At 44.9% G+C, this 21,745-nt stretch overlaps 1 protein-coding gene across 1 annotated transcript in view; it reads right to left on the bottom strand.

The window, feature by feature from the left end:
• Positions 1–21,745, bottom strand: part of SHMT2 (serine hydroxymethyltransferase 2) — a 126,424-nt gene that overhangs the window by 20,453 nt on the left and 84,226 nt on the right. The window contains exons 7-9 of the mRNA XM_075337066.1: positions 20,028–20,167; positions 13,088–13,253; positions 1,975–2,074 (exon numbers count right to left, since the gene is read on the bottom strand). Of these exons, the coding sequence (XP_075193181.1) occupies positions 1,975–2,074; positions 13,088–13,253; positions 20,028–20,167 (406 nt within the window). The remainder of the gene's footprint in view (positions 1–1,974; positions 2,075–13,087; positions 13,254–20,027; positions 20,168–21,745) is intronic.

Raw genomic sequence — 21,745 nt, 5'->3', positions numbered from 1 at the left:
AGAGGCTACACAGATATGGAAATAGAGGGAAAGTCGCACTACTAAGAGTGACTATATGACTCTTTTCCACACTCTCCTTGTGCCTTTTATGGAATTGCAGCGCTTGATTTGGAGCACAATAAGATATCACGTGGATTGAATTTGAACACGAAAGTGGGCATAATCGACAGTATATCCTGATTCATAACCGACAACAGTCAAGATGACGACGGATACGAATATTGGCGACATCCATACATCTTATATTCTATATGTGCATTTAAGCTATATGAGTGGTTGTTTATTGATGGGTGTGTTTCGTTACCAATAGATTGGATACAGTAGTGGGGGCATGCAATAGGACATGTCCCCATGTCTGGAAATATGCCTAGCTCTAGTTGATATGTGGCCTTCATCCTGTGTTTATAAATATAAACCACGTACTATGTGGGGTTTTCTGCAGTTAAAAAGATTTTTTCAGCACAGTCTGATGCACTGTGTTGAAGCATATGGTGAAGGCTACAATTGGGTGATATAGTCACACACATCTGTAGTCTGCTGTGCGCATCCTGCGATGTTGATCTGGGAATGTCTGACAGGCCTTGTTTGATACTGGCTGGTCCGCTTCCTGTAATTGCTGGTATTCCACGTGTGCATGTGTCCAAAAAATTATCGGTATTTAGATGACAAGATATTTGTCTGAAGAGACCTATTGGTTTATAGGATATATAGTGCCCAATTGGGCACATTCACACGTGGAAACATTGAGATCAAACACTATACAGTATGTGCACATGGTGTTGCGGACTACGAGATGTGTTTGTTGATATTTATCTGTTTATGCTTATTGATGGCCCTATATAGGGTGGGCGTAATCTGTTTGCCATGAGCATGGGACAGAGACCTGTTATTTAATATGCATATGAACATGTGCGAATGTTCAGTATAATTTTTGTATTTCTGTTGCCTGTCTATGGCGCACGCCATTATAGCATGTATATACTACCTTTAAAACATGGTCTGGTATACACCTTCATGCTGTAAGTAATTACCCGTGCGGCCATGGCTCCATTCACTAAGTTATCCGGGGGTCGCTCTGAGATCATGCGCTGCGCAGACTCCATGAGTGACGCGCCAATAGAGCGAGTGACATGGGGGCGGGACTTTGGTCCAGTCACCATGGACACTCTACGTCACAGGGACGCGTACCGCGTGACACGCGGTCACGTGACCTGATGACGTGCTCGCAGTGCGACTCACCCATTGGACGCTCATCATGACGCTCGGAGCGCCCGATACCGGTAATAGACCATCAGCTGTGACAGATTCCACGTAGTATATCAAGGCACACACTACATCCCTGACATGCCTCCTGACGAAACCGGAAGCGGTGAAACGCGCGTCGAGGTGGGAGTGGCTATACGAGCAGGTGCTGACCGTTAGACCCATGGCTGCAGGTAACTTACCAGAAAGCTCCGATTTATAATATGGGCAGAATAGATGATTGTTTAAGAGACTGCTGAATGGGTGTATATTCCTATTACCTATGGATGTACAAGTGTTGGTAATTTTCCAATACACTGTCAGTAACTCTACACCATCAGCACTCCTAGTGCTAATCACAGCCCGCATGAGATTTATAAGCTGGATATAGGCATTTAATTATTTACGTCAGCCTTAATATATGTGGCTGCGGACTGCACTGGTCTCATATAGTCACTCTTAGTAGTGCGACTTTCCCTCTATTTCCATATCTGTGTAGCCTCTATCTAAAATTATGTATTGTTACACTTTTTTTATGTATGTTTTTGTAATATTTAATAAACTTAGCATGATTATATTCACATCTGCTATGTGGACCTGATATTGTTGTTTATAGGATCTAAAATTTCCTTAGATGCAGCTAATAATAGTGAATTACCCATCAATGAGGCGAATGCTACATCTGCACAAAAATAGGTAACATAGGCTGATAGTATACCATAATTAGTGTACCTGACACAAGCGTGTAGCCCTTCTTGAGCAGAGAGGCTGCCATGGACTTGGCATTTTTCAGGACCTGCACAGCATATTCATGGAACATTGGAGAACTGGCCTGTAGATGACAGAAATATAATCCAGTTTGATTTGCGGTATATAGCACAGCATAAGGCAGCAAAGAATGTTGGTGCAAAAAAAAAAAAAAAAAAGACCTCATGCCCAAGAATGGAGAAAAACTAGAGAAAATTATGGCGCTTTACATGTAAAAAAGGGACATACATAGACAAGTACAATAATCGTGAACATTTCAAGGCACAAACTGGTACAGGAGGAGAGAGGATCCTGCCCGTGAGGGATCACAGTCTACAAAGAAGGGGTTGAGTATACAGTAGTTGAGGGTAGAGCGGGTCGTGCAACGCTATGGTGGACTGAAGGTTACTGCAGGTTGTAGGCTTGTCGGAAGAGGTGGGTTTTCGGGTTACTTTTGAAGATTTCCACAGTAAGAGAGAGTTTGATGTGTTGGGGTAGAGCGTTCCAGAGTATGGGGGAGGCACGGGAGAAATCTTGTATACGATTGTGGGAAGAGGAGATAAGAGGGGAGGAGAAAAGGAGATCTTGTGAAGATCGGAGGATGTGTGCAGGTAGGTACCAGGAGACTAGTTCACAGATGTACGGAGGAGACAGGTCGTGGATGTCTTTGTATGTCATAGTTAGGGTTTTGAAACAGAGCCTTTGGGCAATGGGAAGCCAGTGAAGGGATTGGCAGAGAGGAGAGGCTGGGGAATAGCGGGGAGAGGTGGGTTTGTCAATCCACAATGTATAAACGTAGGCTAAGAAAGTGCTAATAAGACACAGCGTAAAATACAATCTCATGGGTGGTCAACCTGTTGTGCAGGAGACCCAAACTGGCAGAACTATTTATACACGCTAGCTTTTAGTTCATGGAGACATTATCTCTGAAATAGCTTTCCCCCTTCAGCATTTTACGAAACGGTGTTTAAATGTCTAAAAAGCCATTACTCACCTCCCCCGATCCAGTGATGTGCCCTCACCGCTGCTGCTCCAGTGACTGGCTACTGGCTGCAGCGGAGAGATTTTGTCAGTATTGCTGCAGCCAATCACTGGGCTCAGTGGCTTGTGCTGTCTACGTTAGTAGAAACGGTGGGCCCATTGATTAGCTGCAGTGCTGCTGACTGAAAAGAAAGAGAAGCAGTAACAGAAAATTAGCCCTGGAACAGGTAAGGGGGAAGTAATGGCTGCGCCTATTATTTTTAGCAAAGCCATGACAATGGTGTGCACAATGATTAAAGGGAAAATGCTCTTAAAGGGACCTTGATTCCAGCGATGTGTCACTTACTGAGCTGTTTGCTGTCATTTTGATAAAATCAATGTGCTGCAGATCTAGCAGTTATACAGAGCTCATGAATATGCAGCACGCCAAGTAGTCCTCTAATGATAATCTACTGCTGATTAATCAGTGATTTAATCAAAACTACACTAAACAGCCCAATAAGTGACACATTGCTGGGAATCAGGATCTCTGCCCCTACATTGTTATTCTCAGATTAGGTGTTGAAAGAATAGTGACAGATTCGTGCGTGGATAACAGGGGGAAGCTGACAGTGACAGCATAATACACAGTGTCACGATTTGGCAGTCTGCAATCACATAGAATGACTGCAAAAATCTCCGCTGAACCAGAAAAACCCCTTTAACCATTTTGGCCAAAATTGCAAAATGCATAAACAGCGCACACACGTATCTTTCATTATTACTGATCTAATTCCTCATGCCTCACACCAATGTAGAAGCCTCACATTGTCTATTACATCTTTTTATTATTTTGAGGGAAAAAAACCTATTCCTTTAAGATTCGGGTTCAATTTGTACCTATAGTCAGCAATTAATGGCTTCTCAGGGTGAGGCGGTTGTTTTGGTTCTGCAGTATTCTCCGGCGCTGTCACCATTTGATTAATAACTGCATTTCTATTGGAATCACCTGCTCTGTGGTTATCGGCCAGCAGGTGTTTCACAAGAAACCGCTATACCATGTAACAAAGGGAAGATTCGAGGGCCTGCACTGTGCAGCGGCTTGTGAGAAGCCGTCCTGTGTGCGTCTGTACAAATTATATATAACACACAGGATCCTATGATACATATGCATATATGTGCATCTATCATCAATATACAGCACAGCAATGCTACAGCACCTAAAATATTAGCAGCACATACGGTAATTTATTTTTTCTTTAAACCTTTAGTGACCATGGAATTTTGTGTTTTTTTGTCATTTTTTTACTCCCCATTTTTTTTTTTCTTATGCAAAATAGCCATATGACGCCAATTATTTTTTTCTCTCCAACTCCAGAAAAAAAAAAAAAGTAAAGTGAATTTGTGAAAACAAGGCAATTAAGCTTTTTTTGGGTGGGGGGGAGGAAGTTTATTTTAACACACTATGAAGAAAAAGACATGATCGCACATCCCAAAAAATACAATGATCTAAAGCCGCTAGGCAAAAAATTAAATAGAACATGAGGTTCTTTTGTTACCATTCTGATCAGACTGTATTAAGCCCACTGACACGACACCACCACAACAGAGGGGTCAGCCTTTTTTTGCTCCCAGTTCACATATGGGAGCCAGTGGGAGGTGAGTGCGCAGCTCCTCTCACCGTGTGCTGGTGCTGTGGGGTGGCCGCTGTTGTGGTGGTGTCGTGACAGTGGGGCAGCGCGGCCTGGAGCCTTGGGGGCTTCACCTTGCAGCATGGGCGCTGTGAGGCACCAGGTCGCCTGCCCTGCTGGCGCTTTGTCGCTGCAGCGGTGGTCAGTGCACAGTGCCGCACTAAAAGGTTTACTATAGGGACCCACTCAAGAAGTTTGCTGTGACGTGGCAGTGGGCTTAATACAATCTGATCAGAATGGTAACAAAAGAACCTCAAGTTCTATTTAAATTTTTGCCTAGCGGCTTTAGATCATTGTATTTTTTGGGATGTGCGATCCATGTCTTTTTCTTTATAGTGTGAGGAAGTTTATTATGAATTATTAAATTATATTATAGTGTTCCTTCTGTGATTAAACTGGTCTTGCAACATCATTCTTCAATGATTAGTGGGGACCCCAGACGATCAGACATTGATGACCTATCCTAAGGGTAGTAGTGGACACCTTCTTTAAGAAATAAAACAAGGTATCTATTTTTCACACCACAATCGTGAACAATTCCTTTCAATTCCATAGTCTATTTGTCAGGATAGAGAATAGTTACCCTAATAATAATAATCTTGGTTTTTATATAGTGCCAACATATTACACAGCACTTTACGTACATCATCATCACTGTCCCCATTGGGTCTCACAATCTAAACACCCTAAGTATGTCTTTAAATAGTAATAAATCCAAAAGATTAAAAATATATTGCACTGTGAGAAGCAATAAAATGGGTGTCATTTATGTAGTCTTGGTTATGACACAGTTTCAATACAGCAACAAGGATAGCAAGGGTTGTGAAGAACAAGTCTAATCATGTCAGAATGGATCCAAACAAGATTCGTTGGCAAATCGGCTGTGCAGACATAACTTTTTCTTATTATTATTCTTTTTCTTATTACAGCTGGATCGTTTGGGTTTTTTTTACACGTGTAAGTCTAAATGGATCCATTAAATAGCCATTTGTTTGTCTTTATTTGAAAAGGATCCTTTTTTTTCCTGACTGGATCAATTTCAAATGGAAACAGATCCGTTTTCCATAGACTCCAATGTTAAAAACAAACCGGATCCAGCTGAAATCCTCGCTAGAGACGAGCGAACCTGTTCAGTAAAGGTTCGTCAGTTTAAAATCAGTACAAGCCTTAGCCTGTTTGGTTTGGGCTCAGTAACCCGAGCAATTTCCCCAAAAGTGTTCTGTTTTGTAACATCCAGCTCACCGTACATTCCACTCAAATCGCTATCGAGTCCCGAATTCAGCTTTGCCAAGCTTCACCACAAAAAAAAAAAAAAAGAACGTAACCGGATGAATAAAAAGAAAATCGCATGTTGACCTAGACCTGTTACATTCTCCTTTTAATGTTCGGTTTTATTCTATCACTGATCGTGTTTTAAAGAAATGCTTTTTTAATAACATGTTATGCTTTTGGATAGGATTGTGGTGCTGTATGATGAATGGGTGGGGTGGAGGTGTTTTATGAGTTGGGGGTGTGGGGACGTGGGAAAAGCCAGATGCGCCATTTTTATTTTCTTAACTTTATTTGCGCGGATGTTCCTGCAACCAATCACAGCGCAGCAAACATCCACAAGGTTCAGACACAAGGGCTAGTGTCATTGGCTGCCTAAAGGGGGCTTTACACGCTACGACATCGCTAATGCGAAGTCGTTGGGGTCACGGAATTGGTGACGCACATCCGGCCGCATTAGCGATGCCATTGCGTGTGACACCTATAAGCGATTTTGCATCGTCGCAAAAACGTGCAAAATCGCTCATCGGTGACACGGGGGTCCATTCTCAAATATCGTTACTGCAGCATTAACGAAGTTGTTCCTTGTTCCCGCGGCAGCACACATCGCTCCGTGTGACACCGCAGGAACGAGGAACCTCTCCTTACCTGCCTCCCGGCCGCTATGCGGAAGGAAGGAGGTGGGCGGGATGTTACGTCCTGCTCATCTCCACCCCTCCGCTTCTATTGGGCGGCGGTTCAGTGACGCAGCTGTGACGTCGCTGTGACGCTGAACGAACAGCCCCCTTAGAAAAGAGGCGGTTCGCCGGTCACAGCGACGTCACCGGGCAGGCAAGTACGTGACGGGTCTGGGCGATGTTGTGCGGCACGGGCAGCGATTTGCCCGTGTCGCACAACAGATGGTGGCGGGTACCCACGCTAGCGATATCGGTACCGATATCGCAGCGTGTAAAGCGGCCTTTAGTCACATGTCTGTCTGCATATAAAATGCAGACCTGTGGCGTCAGCACCATTTTGTGAATGTGAAACATTAGGGAAGGTGCTGCCGCCGGTGCTCCTAGACAGGTTAGCTAGGGGTTTAAGGATAGGTAACGGAGATAGATAGGAAAGCGATAGTGTAGAATAGGGACTGCAGTGTAGGGAAAGGTGTGTGCCACAAATCGGCATTTCATAAAATAAATACCGTATTTTTCGCTTTATAAGACGCACCGGATTATAAGACGCACCCCCAAATTTGGTGAAGGAATAGAGAATTTTTTTTAATAAATGGGGTCCGTCTAATAATGCCAGTGTCTGTCTAACAAATCATATAGAGTATATGTCCCTCATAGCCCCCATCCTAAAATTAGCCCCTTTAATCTGGATATGGCCACCTTATATTGAATATAGCCCCCTTGGGCTGGCACACGTCCCCCAGTGATGCAACATGTCCCCTATGGCTGGCACGCTGCCCCCTGTGGCTGGCACAAACTGGCCCCCTGTGGCTGGCACACACGCTACCCCCTGTGGCTGGCACACACGCTGCCCCCTGTGGCTGGCACACACGCTGCCCCCTGTGGCTGTCACACACGCTGCCCCCTGTGGCTGGCACACACACTGCCCTCTGTGGCTGGCACACACGCTGGCCCCTGTGGCTGGCACAAACTGGCCCCCTGTGGCTGGCACACACGCTACCCCCTGTGGCTGGCACACTCTGCCCCCTGTGGTTGTCACACACGCTGCCCCCTGTGGCTGGCACACACGCTGCCCCCTGTGGCTGGCACACACCCTGGCCCCTGTGGCTGGCACACACCCTGGCCCCTGTGGCTGGCACACACCCTGGCCCCTGTGGCTAGCACACACCCTGGCCCCTGTGGCTGGCACACACGCTGCCCCCTGTGGCTGGCACACACGCTGCCCCGTGGCTGGCACACACGCTGCCCCCTGTGGCTGGCACACACGCTGCCCCCTGTGGCTGTCACACACGCTGCCCCCTGTGGCTGTCACACACGCAGCCCCCTGTGGCTGTCACACACGCTGCCCCCTGTGGCTGTCACACACGCTGCCCCCTGTGGCTGTCAAACACGCTGCCCCCTGTGGCTGGCACACACGCTGCCCCCTGTGGCTGTCACACACGCTGCCCCCTGTGGCTGGCACACACGCTGCCCCCTGTAGCTGGCACACACGCTGGCCCCTGTGGCTGGCACACACGCTGGCCCCTGTGGCCGGCACACACGCTGGCCCCTGTGGCTGGCACACTTGCTGGCCCCTGTGGCTGGCACACACCCTGGCCCCTGTGGCTAGCACACACCCTGGCCCCTGTGGCTGGCACACACGCTGGGCCCTGTGGCTGGCACACACGCTGGCCCCTGCGGCTGGCACACACGCTGGCCCCTGCGGCTGGCACACACGCTGGCCCCTGTGGCTGGCACACACGCTGGCCCCTGTGGCTGGCACACACCCTGGCCCCTGTGGCTGGCACACACGCTGCCCCATGCTGCTGCTTTTAGTAAAATAAACTCTTTCCTTACCTTCTCCAGCGCTGTGCTCCCTTGTGTACCCCTCCTCAGGGTTGAACTCCGGCCTCCTGCATTTCCTGGTTCACAGTCCCCGTCATGTGATCGGCACAGCAGTGTGTTATCTCTGCATGCCTGATCATAGCGGCAGGAGGGAGACGGCAGATGCTGGAGGAGGTGAGTAACGAGTTTATTATTTTACTATGGGTAGCAGCATGGGGGCCATAGATAACACAGGGGGAGGGGGCATTTGTGAGCAAAGGGAAGCACGGGCAGATATAATATGCACAGCTCCCCCAGCCCATCACCGCGGTGCAATTTCAGCACCACAGGGGTGGACAGCAGCTGTGCATATTATATGAGCGGGTGCAGGAGATCAAACGCTGCCGCCCTCAGCTTCACAAGTCTATACCAGCCTCCACCAGCTCCCCCAGCACCGCTCCAGAGCGGCCCCACCTCCCCTGGACCCTGCAGTATATAATAAGGAAATCCGTATATTCGGTTTATAAGACGCACCCCCTACTTTCCCCCAAAATTTGGGGGAACAAAAGTGCGTCTTATAAAGCGAAAAATACGGTAAGTATTGCTACTTATGAGTGCCTCTTAAAGTGTTGCCAGTGAAGGATCTAAATAGGTATTGCTACTTATTACTGCCTCCTGCAAATTAGCTAGTGAAACACATTTCTAGGTATTGTTAGTTAGTACTGCCTGCTGTAAATCTGCAAGTGAATTAGCTAAATACGTCTTGGCACTTTTCATTGCCTGTTCAAAATTACACAGTCAACCACATTTCTTGGTATTGTTAGTTAGAACTGCCTGCTGTAAATCTGCAAGTGAATTACCTAAATACGTCTTGGCACTTTTCATTGCCTGTTCAAAATTACACAGTCAACCACATTTCTTGGTATTGTTAGTTAGAACTGCCTGCTGTAAATTTGCTAGTGAACTGGCTAAATAGGTCTTGGCACTTTTCAGTGTCTGTTCCAAATTACGCAGTGAAACACATTTCTAGTTATTGCTACTTTTTAGTGCCTTCACAATATTGCCAACTCAGGCAGGAAATAAATCATTTAACTTTTGTGTCAGGTGTCTAACAGGTGTGGGCTTAGGGTTGCAAAACATTTTTCTGAAAGGGGAAGGGTATATTAACCATGAGTGTTAAATACCAACGAGGTTGTATTGGAAGGGTGAAAGATGGGCTGTTCAAGGTCGACATGTGGGAAGTTCTGTTAGTCAAAGCTCTAGTGAGCAAACACTGGCCCATCCTATCCCAAGAGAAATTAGAACAACTTCCATTACTGGACAGCCTACTCCTCTAGATTTCTTTCACTTCAACTTCGAAATGAGGCTGATAAACAACATGTGCTTAAGTGGATGGCAAGCGCTGCATCAAGTAGTCTCTCCTCTTCCTGCACCTCAACATCACACATCGTTCATTCCTCAGAAGTGCCACCCCAATTACACTTGTTTCTGCCTGCGTCACAAATGTCCAACCGGCAAACTGACTGTGGGGAACCACATATGGGCAAGTCTGCAGAGCAGTTCACACATTCTATGCCATGGGCATCAGAGGTCTGCTCCAAAGATTTCCCGACTGAAGAGGAAGAATGAGTCTGCACCGATGCCCAAAATCTGTGTCAGTTGGAAACTGGCCCGGACGAAGTAGGGTCCGAGCAGGATCCTGACCCTCGTCCACTGACGTTAACCCCCTGGGGTGGAGCTGATGACCTGAGGCGCATGCGTACTGTCCTGTGATGTCAGGTCAAAAAGAAGAGGACTGGGACAACATAGAGCATGACAAAGTTCTAGATCCCACTTGGTGTGAACCCAGAGGCACACAGCTGAGTAGCTCAGCAGGTAAGAAGGAGGAGGAAGACAAGGATATTACATTGGCAATTCCTGCACAAACACGTAGTCATGCAACCATGAGAAGCATTGCATCCTCAGCCACAACTCTGGCTGTGGCCAGCAAAGGTCGTGGGTCTGCAGTTTGCAGGAAGAGTTGCCTATCCAGGGCCTTTTTTGAGACCGCAAAGGATGACCCAACTTTCGTTACCTGCCAAAATTGTAAACGACTCAGTAGTGGCAAAATTTCAAATAATTTGACTACTACATACATGAACCAGCAGATGCGCAACCAACATGCATTATTGTGGGAATCTTACTGCGCTAAAATCTGAACAACTAGGCCTATACAAACAGGCGCCAAATCAGCCGGATCTGCTGCTTCTTCCCCCTCCTGCATCACCATCAAATTTCTTTTCACACAGGTTTCCGACCGCAGAATCTCCACTCGTTTACCAGCTACAGTCACGGAAGTGAGCCCATCAGCTGTTATGAAAGTGACCATGCCTAGTATTTTTGACCCATGTGAGAAACCGAGGCCACATCCTGTATGTTGCATGGACCATACCTCTCTGCTGTGCAAAGACACTATAGGGAAATGGAGGGGGGGGAAGGGAATTGATGCCACTGTCCTGATGTCTGTCTGAAAGGTTTTTAAATATCAAGATTCTAAGTAGGTTCTCCAAATTGTCTTTTGTTTGTAGTACCCAGGTTCTTGGAGCAAGAGGCCCATGCCTGTCAGTCATGCATCTCTTGATGTTTAAAATTTAAATGCCAGGCCACATCCTGTGTGTTGTATGGACCATACCTCCCTTCTGTGCAAAGACACTATGGGCATATGAAGGGGGCAGTTGATGCCACTGTCTGCCTGCTAGGTTTTAAAATGTCAAGACTCCAAGATGGGTCTCCAAGTTGTGTCTTGTCTGTACTGGCAGGGGTATGGGAGCAGCAGCCCTACACCTCTCATCCACTTCTATATTTCTTATGTCAATAGTCTAGGAAGCTAATGGCAATGCCCAAACAATGGGGCTGCACCGTAAAACGTATTTTTGCTGTTTTGGAAGCTTTTCAACCCCCCTAAAGAAGTTTTCTCTGCGTTAGGTTTGGCCTCCCATTGAATCTAATGAGGTTCGAAAGGTTCATAGAACGGTTCGACGAACAGTTTGGAGGCGTAGCATTTGTTCGGTAAGGTTTGCTCATCTCTAATTCTCGTTTCAAAAACAGGCAAAGAAGTTGTTTCTACAGAACTTTGTTGCCAACGGATAGCTGCTGGAACCGTTGTAATGGATGATTACTGGACATGTGAACCTAGCATAAGTTCCCACAATGAGCACTTGGTGAGTTTTGGATGCTGTGGATTTTCTGCAGCATTTCTGAACCCATTTGATAATTTAGGTTACTTGAATTGCCCTTTTGGGGTGCGTTTTTATAGCGTGTTTGATGCTGCATCTTTTGTCTCTTGTTGGCAGGTCATATTTTTAGAAGGCTTCTTTGTTTTTGATACTTCCTGGTTAGAGATGAGTGAAGTGTTCGGTTCGAACACACACTTTTCCAAGAAAACAAAAAAAGTTCGAGTGCTTATGTATGCAAACCACTTGCGCGAGCATCGCTGTGCTCGGGTACGCTCGGTGCTCAGCCCAGTGTGAGCCGCTTGCAGTGTTTGAACGGCTCACACTAAAGATAATGACAGCATGATCAGATGTAGTGTCTACATAAAAAACAAACAATATAGAAAACCCCAGCCCACTGAAGTGATCTATGTATGGCTGGCTGCTAGAGTTGAGCGAGTACCTAACTATCCGTACTCGCTATACTCATAACGAGTACTGTCTAGTACTCGCATATTGGTTCCGAATAACATGTGCAATGTAAGTCAATGGGGGAAAATTTGCAATGTAACGAGTAACCCGAATGCCGTATTATTCGTGCGAGTAGCAAATAGTATGGCATTCGGGTTACTCATTACATTGCGAGTTTTTCCCCATTGACTTGCATTGCACATGCTATTCGGAACGAATACGAGAGTATTAGACAGTATTTGTTATGAGTATAGCGAGTACGGATAGTTAGGTACTCGCTCAACTCTGCTGGCTGCATGTGATTTAGAGATAAAAAACTGCCAATCAGTAATTTTAAATGAAGTTCAGATCAAGTCTGAGTCCAGAACCGAACTTTAAAAAATTTTGGCTGTACCCACAGAATCCAAACTTCCATGGGTCCACTCACCTCCATTCCTTGTATTTGCCTTCTACAAAATGTTATTGATACAATCATGAGCGGATTACATGTCTTTTTAGCTTTTTAGTGCGTTTCCGCATTGTAGAGAAATTGATAAGTTGCAGACTGGCAAGACGCACCACAGCTCAGTTATTGCTAAGTAAAAAAAAAAAAATAAAGACCAGTAAGCAGGAAATTTCTATAAATCCCATCCACTTTGCTGGAACTGTAAGACGCTGTGGTTGTTACTCAGCGAAAATACGCATCAAAAAACTCATCATAGGAACTTATCCTAAAGGAGAGTCTTTGCATGGTTTATACAGGAGTGTTCTGCGCAGGAGATGTGCCGAGTGTTTTGGTGCAGTGGTGTGGAAGAGACGCATCTCCTGTATGCAGATATTTACGACAATACGGAGAAGCGAAATCCACAGACTTCAGTAACATAATCCACCAGTTTTGTTGTAGAGCTGCACACTTTCAGATATGTCCTGTGTGGACGTATCCTCACACAGAGTAAAACTTAACAAGCTATGTAAATCATACTTGACTAGTTTGTCCATAGTGATCTTACCTGCTTTCCACAGTTTAATACCACAAAATAAGAATCTGCTTAGGTCTTACCTGTTTTAATGCTACAGCGACGGCGGCTATGGCATGATTGTGTGGGCCTCCCTGGATGGAGGGGAAAACGGAAAAGTTGATTTTATCTTCAAAGTTGTAAGGAATTTCTTTTCCAGTTTTCTTATCCACGGATTTCACACCTTTTCGGTAAAATATCAGTCCAGACCTAATATAAAAGAAAAAAAAAAGCAAAAAGCAATCAACAAACTAAGGTTGCAAATCTTTTGCTTCCTTGGGCATTATTATACTACTTTTTTTGAATTCTTAAGCCGGGGGCTTATCGCTAAAGAACAAAAGGGTCAGCGGTCTGAAATCAGACATGACATATCCTTCACTCCTCTGTCTGTCAGAGAAGTCCATACAAACTGCTGGTAGAACCTATTATCAGCAGTTATGTCAACTTTAGTCCAATGTGTATGAGGCCCTAAGACTGACTTGCAGTATTTGCAATCTTTTGCCTTGTTGGTCATTTTTACACAGATAAAATTTTACTTTCAGGGAACATTATAAATCTATTGCCACAAATAAAGATCAGCGCAAGTCAAGTAAGAGCAAAATGGATGAGGGAGGGGGTTATATTGCTCTTAATTTACCGGGATCACTACTGAAGAAGTGTGGTGGATCATGAAGACGAATGTCCATGGTACCTTAGGACTCAATGATCAGATTGATTATAGCATCAGACTAGACAGACCTGACAAAGCCTCTATGGGGCAAAGCCATGCGAAATGATCATTGCTATTAATCCAAAAACAAGTTCGGCAGCACTCTGCGGTGTGAGAAGTTTTAATTTTGCTTCATACAAACAGGTGAGAAAGCATAGGGGAGGTGAGGGAGCACAGAGGACGACGGTACCATTTCACACCTCTAGGGGTGCTTTCACGGGTCCACCAGTGAAAGTGGTGGACCCGTGAAATTAAAACTTCTCACACCGCAGACTGCTGCCGATCTTGTTTTTGGATGGACACTTCTTCTGCTTGGCATAAGCACCACGGTGGCTGTTAGTTATTGCTTAGCCATGACTCTACAGGTGTAAGCTCAGAAGAATCCTGTTACAGGATAACAATAGTGCAAGCGGCTCCTCACGAAGAACGTCTTGGATTAAGAAAACACCACCAGCATGCACCATCATACGGTAAGCAGTGCCCAGAGTTTTTTCCTTCTATCTACTAATGATCATTGCTATTAACGCTCTGTCCATACTTACTGTACATGGGTTTTTTGTGAATAGAGGACTGATTCTGACCTAAGAGAAAGCCGCCAGTATATTTCTAAAACTTTGGATTTTACACCCACCCTGGGCAGCACTTGGTATTTGCTGGCCAAGTTATAAGGGCAGAGCCATGTCGGCCCATATGTAGTGACAAATTTGGACAGACAGAAAATCTCGTGCAAGCTGTAGTTACTAAGTTGGTGGTTATTCAGCTTTCCTTCACTCCCTCGTGGAAGCACAATTTAAAGGAACGGTCACCACAGAATGTCTGGTCAACAAAGTACAGGCGCTCGTGCATCAAGGTGGGGCCAATCATTTAAGTGCAGCTTCTTGCTTTCTATCTATCTCTGCCCTGGTCTATAGAGCCAGAGCTGTCAATCAAAGAAGAGGGGAGGGTGAATATAGATAGAAAACAAGCAGGTGGGAAGTTGCACTTAAATGTTTGTCCGCGCCATGATGCACTGAGCGCCTGTACGTCTTTTGTACAGTCATTCGGTGCTGACAGACACACTTTAGAGTCATCTTAGTGCTGTAGTGTAAGGAGACTTGAGGTTTTTTTTTTTATTTAATTCCCAGACGCCCGCTGTTGCCACTAGGTTTATGACTACTTTTTAGGCACTGATGTGGTAGAACAGGCTATCAATGTTCAATATAAAAGACACTGAGCAAAGGCACACAATATTAGGCTTTATTACCAACATACTTTATCATGGATGCCACCGTACTGGTTTTTCTTATAAGCAAATTATCTCCAAGCTACATAATAGGAAGGCTTTCAGATTCTAGGGAAATATACAGTAGCCCTAGGCAAATAAAACCCAGCAGAGCAGATTAGCAGATAGAAGAACATAAGATGATCTGTTTTGCCACCTACATATTGTTTTGATCAATAATTGAATTATATAAAGTAGGATTTGACCTCAGGATCGTTTTTACGTGAAACATTGTAAGCCTCCGGTCCCTATCTGCTGCATACTATAAATATATATCTTGCTGGCCGCTCACTAGACATTTTGTAAGGTTGCATCCTGCAGATCTCCGGAGCGGAGAAAGGGTGAATGGAGCCCAGCGTGAGGACTGGGGAGCCCTGCTGCTCAGTTTCACAGCGTTTCCTGCTTCTCGCTCCACTCCAGGGTGTGAAACTGACGGAAGCAAGAGAGGTGCAAAAAATAATAATAACGAAAAACTTCAAAGATCAGGAAAAAAGCAGGGGAGGTGAGGGCAGAGACATGCGTGCGCTGAGACCGGTTTGTTAATTGCTTTGATTGGAAGGTGAAGAGAGCAGCATGAAGAAGTTCTCACGTCAACATTATAATAACTGAAACTACCGGGTAGCACACAGCTGACGGCAAAATACTGATATCTTTTATTATTAGAATCCACTCTTGTTATATGCCAGCAAATAAATAAAAATATGTACTTGCAGCTCGCCATGGCGGAAAAATATCAACACTGAGAATAGCTGCGAGGACAGCTCTCATCCTCCAGGAATCAAGAGGATGGTGTACTGAGTCATCAGCAGTCCGCTCAGTCACAGGTGCTTTGTTATCCAGTATCACTACATGTTTTGTATCTGAGGGTTACTTTATCCAGTGGAACATTATTGGTGGCGATTATGAGGTGGATGTTTTCCATAAAAAATGTCTAAAAAAATAATATAGGTCAGCAGAAAACAATGTCTATACAGGGGCGTACATAGAAATCATGGGGCCCTACGGCCGGAGTTCTAATTGCCCCCCCACCCTTTAAAAAAAAAAAAAAAGAAGAAGGAAATCATCGTTGTCTGGGTCACATAAGAACATATCTCACAACTTTACAAAGTAATTTACCTCCTATTAAAGCACCTAGATTTCCCTTTCATTGTACCCATAAAGTATGATGCCAAGAAAAGTGACCCACAAACACTACTCATTACCCCCACTAGGAATTCCTCCAAAGAACTCTTGGCACACACAGTATAATGACCCTACTGTCCTCCCCTCAACTAACCCAGCTAAGTATGGTGACCCCCAACACAGTCTAATCCCCAACTGTGGCCCCCACACAGCCCTCCAGACAGTATAATGGGCCCCCACACAGCCCTCCAGACAGTATAATTGGCCTACAAACCGTATAATGAAGAAAAAAAAAAACAGATGGAATCCAGCGAGTAGGTGGAAATTGATTAATATAGAATTCTTTCTTTATTACAAAAAAATCTTCATTTATTTAAACAGTAGCATGATACTTTAAGACTTTGGCAGAGACGATACTGTGTCTACATGACAGGTGTTCCGTCTAGTGCCTTATCACGACTAAGATACTATCCGAAATGTGTCTCTGCCATACAGTATATTGGCCTCCACACCTCTTCACACTGTATAATTGTCCCCAACACAGCCCTCAAAGAGCCCTCCTTAAAGCATAAGTGCTCCCTCATAGCCCTGCAAATAGTATAATGGCCCACACATTGCCCTCCAAATATTATCATGACCGCCACATAGCCTTCCATATAGTAAAATTGACCCTGCATAGTGCTCCATATAGTATTATACATCACCCATAGTTCTCCATATAGTATAATGCACCCCCCATAGTCCTCCATATATTATAATATACCATCCATAGCCCTCCATGTATTAGAATATAGATCCCATAGTCCTCCATAAATTATAATGCACCCCAATAGTCCTCCATATATTATAATGCACCCCCATAGTTTGCCATAAATTATAATGCACCCCTATAGTTCTCTATAAATAATGCACCCCCATAGTCTTCCATATTTTATAATGTACCCCTATAGTTCGCCATAGATTATAATGCACCCCCATAGTTCTCTATAAATAATGCACCCCCATAGTCTTCCATATATTATAATGCACCCCCATAGCCTTCCATATACAGTACAGACCAAAAGTTTAGACACACCTCCTCATTCAAAGAGTTTTCTTTATTTTCATGCCTCTACAAATTGTAGATTCACATTGAAGGCATCAAAACTATGAACTAACACATGTGGAATGAAATACTTAAATTGTGAAACTGAAAATATGTTTTACATTCTAGGTTCTTCAAAGCAGCCACCTTTTGCTTTGATTACTGCTTTGCACACTCTTGGCATTCTCTTGATGAGCTTCAAAAGGTAGTCACCGGAAATGGTTTTCACGTCACAGGTGTGCCCTGTAAGGTTTAATAAGGGGGATTTCTTGCCTTATAAATGGGGTTGGGACCACCATTTGTGTTGTGCAGAAGTCTGGTGGATACACAGTTGATAGTCCTATTGAATAGACTGTTAGAATTTGTATTATGGTAACAAACAAGCAGCTAAGAAAAACGAGTGGCCATCATTACTTTAAGAAATGAAGGTCAGTCAGTCCGAAAAATTGGGAAAAATTTGAAAGTGTCTCCAAGTGCAGTAGCAAAAACCATCAAACACTACAAAGAAACTGGCTCACATGAGGACCGCCCCAGGAAAGGAAGACCAAGAGTCACCTCTGCTGCGGAGGATAAGTTTATCCGAGTCACCAGCCTCAGATATCGCAGGTTAACAGCAGCTCAGATTAGAGACCAGGTCAATGCCACACAGAGTTCTAGCAGCAGACACATCTCTAGAACAACTGTTAAGAGGAAACTTTGTGCAGCAGGCATTCATGGAAAAATAGCTGCTAGGAAACCACTGCTAAGGACAGGCAACAAGCAAAAGAGACTTGTTTGGACTAAAGAACAGAAGGAATGGACATTAGACCAGTGGAAATCTGTGCTTTGGTCTGATGAGTCCAAATTTGAGATCTTTGGATCCAACCACCGTGTCTTTGTGCGACGCACAAAAGGTGAACGGATGGACTTCACATGCCTGGTTCCCACCGTGAAGCATGGAGGAGGAGGTGTGAAGGTGTGGGGGTGCTTTGCTGGTGACACTTTTGGGGATTTATTCAAAATTGAAGGCATACTGAACCAGCATGGCTACCACAGCATCTTGCAGTGGCATGCTATTCTATCCGATATTTATTTAGTTGGACCATCATTTATTTTTCAACAGGACAATGACCCCAAACACACCTCCAGGCTGTGTAAGGGCTATTTGACTAAGAAGGAGAGTGATGGGGTGCTACGCCAGATGACCTGGCCTCCACAGTCACCAGACCTGAACCCAATCGAGATGGTTTGGGGTGAGCTGGGCCGCAGAGTGAAGGCAAAAGGGCCAACAAGTGCTAAGCATCTCTGGCAACTCCTTCAAGACTGTTGGAAGACCATTTCCGGTGACTTCCTCTTGAAGCTCATCAAAAGAATGCCAAGAGTGTGCAAAGCAGTAATCAAGGCAAAAAGTGACTACTTTGAAGAACCTAGAATATAAGACATATTTTCAGTTGTTTTACACTTTTTTGTTAAGTATTTCATTCCACATGTGTTAATTCCTAGTTTTGATGCCTTCAATGTGAATCTACAGTTTTCAGAGTCATGAAAATAAAGAAAACTCTTTGAATGAGAAGGTGACGGATCTCCGTCGCCTGTGGCCCTGCTCTGCCTTCTGCCACCTAGTCAGCTCAGGTTGTCCGGGAGCTACAACCCCCGACTACCACTTCACTCCTCTCACTTCCACTGTCCAGTCCACACTGTTTGTTCCCTCCCCTTAACACCTCAGAACCCCTAGGTGGGCATCACCATCTGCCTGGCCCCGCCCACTGGTGTGTCCCTATTGTCCTGGGGGGGTGGCTAGGCTTCTGTGGCTGGTGTTTGTACCTGTGTGGGGTTGTGCTGGAGGGCCAAGGAGGAGAGTCTCCTGCATCTGGAAGATGGATGCAGTCTTCTGTGACAACCTGATTTTGTCAGGGCATCACACAACCCTTTTAAAAAAGGTATGTGACATTTATTCCTAAAAGGCATTAATTTTAAAAACAAAAATATTTTTTCAAGGTTTTTATTAGAAAATTGGAACAATTTAGCCACCACAATCTCTACGCGTTATAGTACATATACAGTTCTACAATCTTCTATTGGTTATGAAACAAGGAGGCTGCAGAAGTCAAACGGTTCAAGGTTTTTAATTAAACAGTTTTGAAGAGAAAAAAAATAAAAAAAATCATTTTCTATAAAACTACATGCATTTAAGTAAAAGAGGAGGGGAGACAGAGGGTGGGGGGAGACAGACAGAGGAGGGAGGGGAGGAGAGACAGAGAGGAGGGAGGGGAGGAGAGACAGAGAGGAGGGAGGGGAGGAGAGACAGAGAGGAGGGAGGGGAGGAGAGACAGAGAGGAGGGAGGGGAGGAGAGACAGAGAGGAGGGAGGGGAGGAGAGACAGAGAGGAGGGAGGGGAGGAGAGACAGAGAGGAGGGAGGGGAGGAGAGACAGAGAGGAGGAAGGGGAGGAGAGACAGAGAGGAGGAAGGGGAGGAGAGACAGAGAGGAGGGAGGGGAGGAGAGACAGAGAGGAGGAAGGGGAGGAGAGACAGAGAGGAGGAAGGGGAGGAGAGACAGAGAGGAGGAAGGGGAGGAGAGATAGAGAGGAGGGAGGGGAGGAGAGACAGAGAGGAGGGAGGGGAGGAGAGACAGAGAGGAGGGAGGGGAGGAGAGACAGAGAGGAGGGAGGGGAGGAGAGACAGAGAGGAGGGAGGGGAGGAGAGACAGAGAGGAGGGAGGGGAGGAGAGACAGAGAGGAGGGAGGGGAGGAGAGACAGAGAGGAGGGGAGAGAAAACTTGTTGAGACTCAACAAAAGAATAAGCATTGAGAACACATGGAATGTTTTACCTGGCTCCTCGGAGAGTCTTGTGAGTTGTAGTGGTTACAACATCTGCGTAATCAAAAGGAGTTGGAATAACATCCGCTGCTACAAGACCACTAATGTGTGCCATATCAGCCAGCAGGTACGCCTTCACCTCGTCACATACCTGTAGGCAGAAAGAGGTCATAAAAGATAGGCAAACATTTAGGCTCAGGCCTGAAGCTGTCATTGCACATGTATATGCCAGAAGAAATAATATGACAAACAATGTTTACAAATACATGTGAGGCTTATATGGATGAATGGATTATTCATAACGAACCTAGAACGTAAACACTATTAGCAATTAAGATGTTCTGGTACTTATATCTAAAGGCTCCATGTGTATAATGTCAGTCAGGGGCTAATCATGTGATGCCCAGATTGTATTCTGTATAGGTTTTATTCTAATTAAAAGGATTGTCACATCTATCATCAGAAGCATACTGCCCTGCTCTTGATTTCGGGTAACCAAAAGCTAATGGAAATCTCACATGCGCAAAGCTCATTTTGGCTCCGTCAGTGCGCCTTTGAAGCCGAATGTACACTTCCCGGCTACATGAGGTACACTGCATATGACCGAAAGTTCAGGAGACAGCTCACGTACACCCAGCTTCAAAAGGCGCACTGATGCAGCCGAAATGAGCCCCGGCATATGTGACATTTCCAGGAGCTAGCGGTGACGCCAGCTGATGGAAATCATGTTATCACGTCTACAGCCTTGAGCATCCCTCTGCTGTGCAGTCTTCTTACTTCCTGGTTGCAAGGGGCAGGCACTACTCCTGCAACAAAAAGGTTCACACCAGCTCACCAGATCCAGATAAGTCCATAATGGCTGAATTTCTGGGAAGAAACCTTGGGCTAATACAACCCCTGGCAAAAATTATGGACTCACCTTGCGGATTACGTTCATTTAGTCGTTTGTTTAAAAAAAGCAGATCACAGACATGGCACAAAACTAAAGTAATTTCCAATGAAAACTTTCTAGCTTTAAGAAACACTTAAAATAATCACGAAAACAATGTGCTAGCCAGTAACGGTTACTTTTCAAGACCAAACAGAGGGAAAAATTATACAATCACTCAAATATGAGGAAAAAATTATGGAATCACCCTGTAAATTTTCATTCCCAAAAACTAAGACCTGCATCAAATGAGATCTGCTCGTTAGTCTGCATCTAAAAAGGAGTGATCATACCTTGGAAAGCTGTTGCACCAAGTGGACTGACATGAATCATGGCTCCAACACAAGAGATGTCAATTGAAACAAAGAAGAGGATTATCAAACTCTTAAATGAGGGTAAATCATCATGCATTGTTGCAAAAGATGTTGGTTGTTCACAGTCAGCTGTGTCTAAAATCTGGACCAAATACAAACAACATGGGAATGTTGTTAAAGGCAAATATACTGGTAGACCAAGGAAGACATCAAACTGTCAAGACAGAAAACTTAAAGCAATATGTCTCCAAAACAGGAAATACACAACAAAACAAATGAGGAACGAATGGGAGGAAACTGGAGTCAATGTCTATGACCGAACTGTAAGAAACCGCCTAAAGGAAATTGGAGATACATACAGAAAAGCTAAATAATAAAAAGATGACTGCCAAAAGAGAACATGTAAATTTCCACAGTCATTGATGATATGGGGCTGCATGTCAGGTAAAGGCACTGGGGAGACAGCTCAATAAATGCCCACGTTTTG

Source organism: Anomaloglossus baeobatrachus, chromosome 2 (assembly GCF_048569485.1).
Source record: "Anomaloglossus baeobatrachus isolate aAnoBae1 chromosome 2, aAnoBae1.hap1, whole genome shotgun sequence".
In the NCBI taxonomy this organism is placed as follows: domain Eukaryota; kingdom Metazoa; phylum Chordata; class Amphibia; order Anura; family Aromobatidae; genus Anomaloglossus; species Anomaloglossus baeobatrachus.
This window is presented reverse-complemented; position numbering and strand designations above follow the sequence as displayed.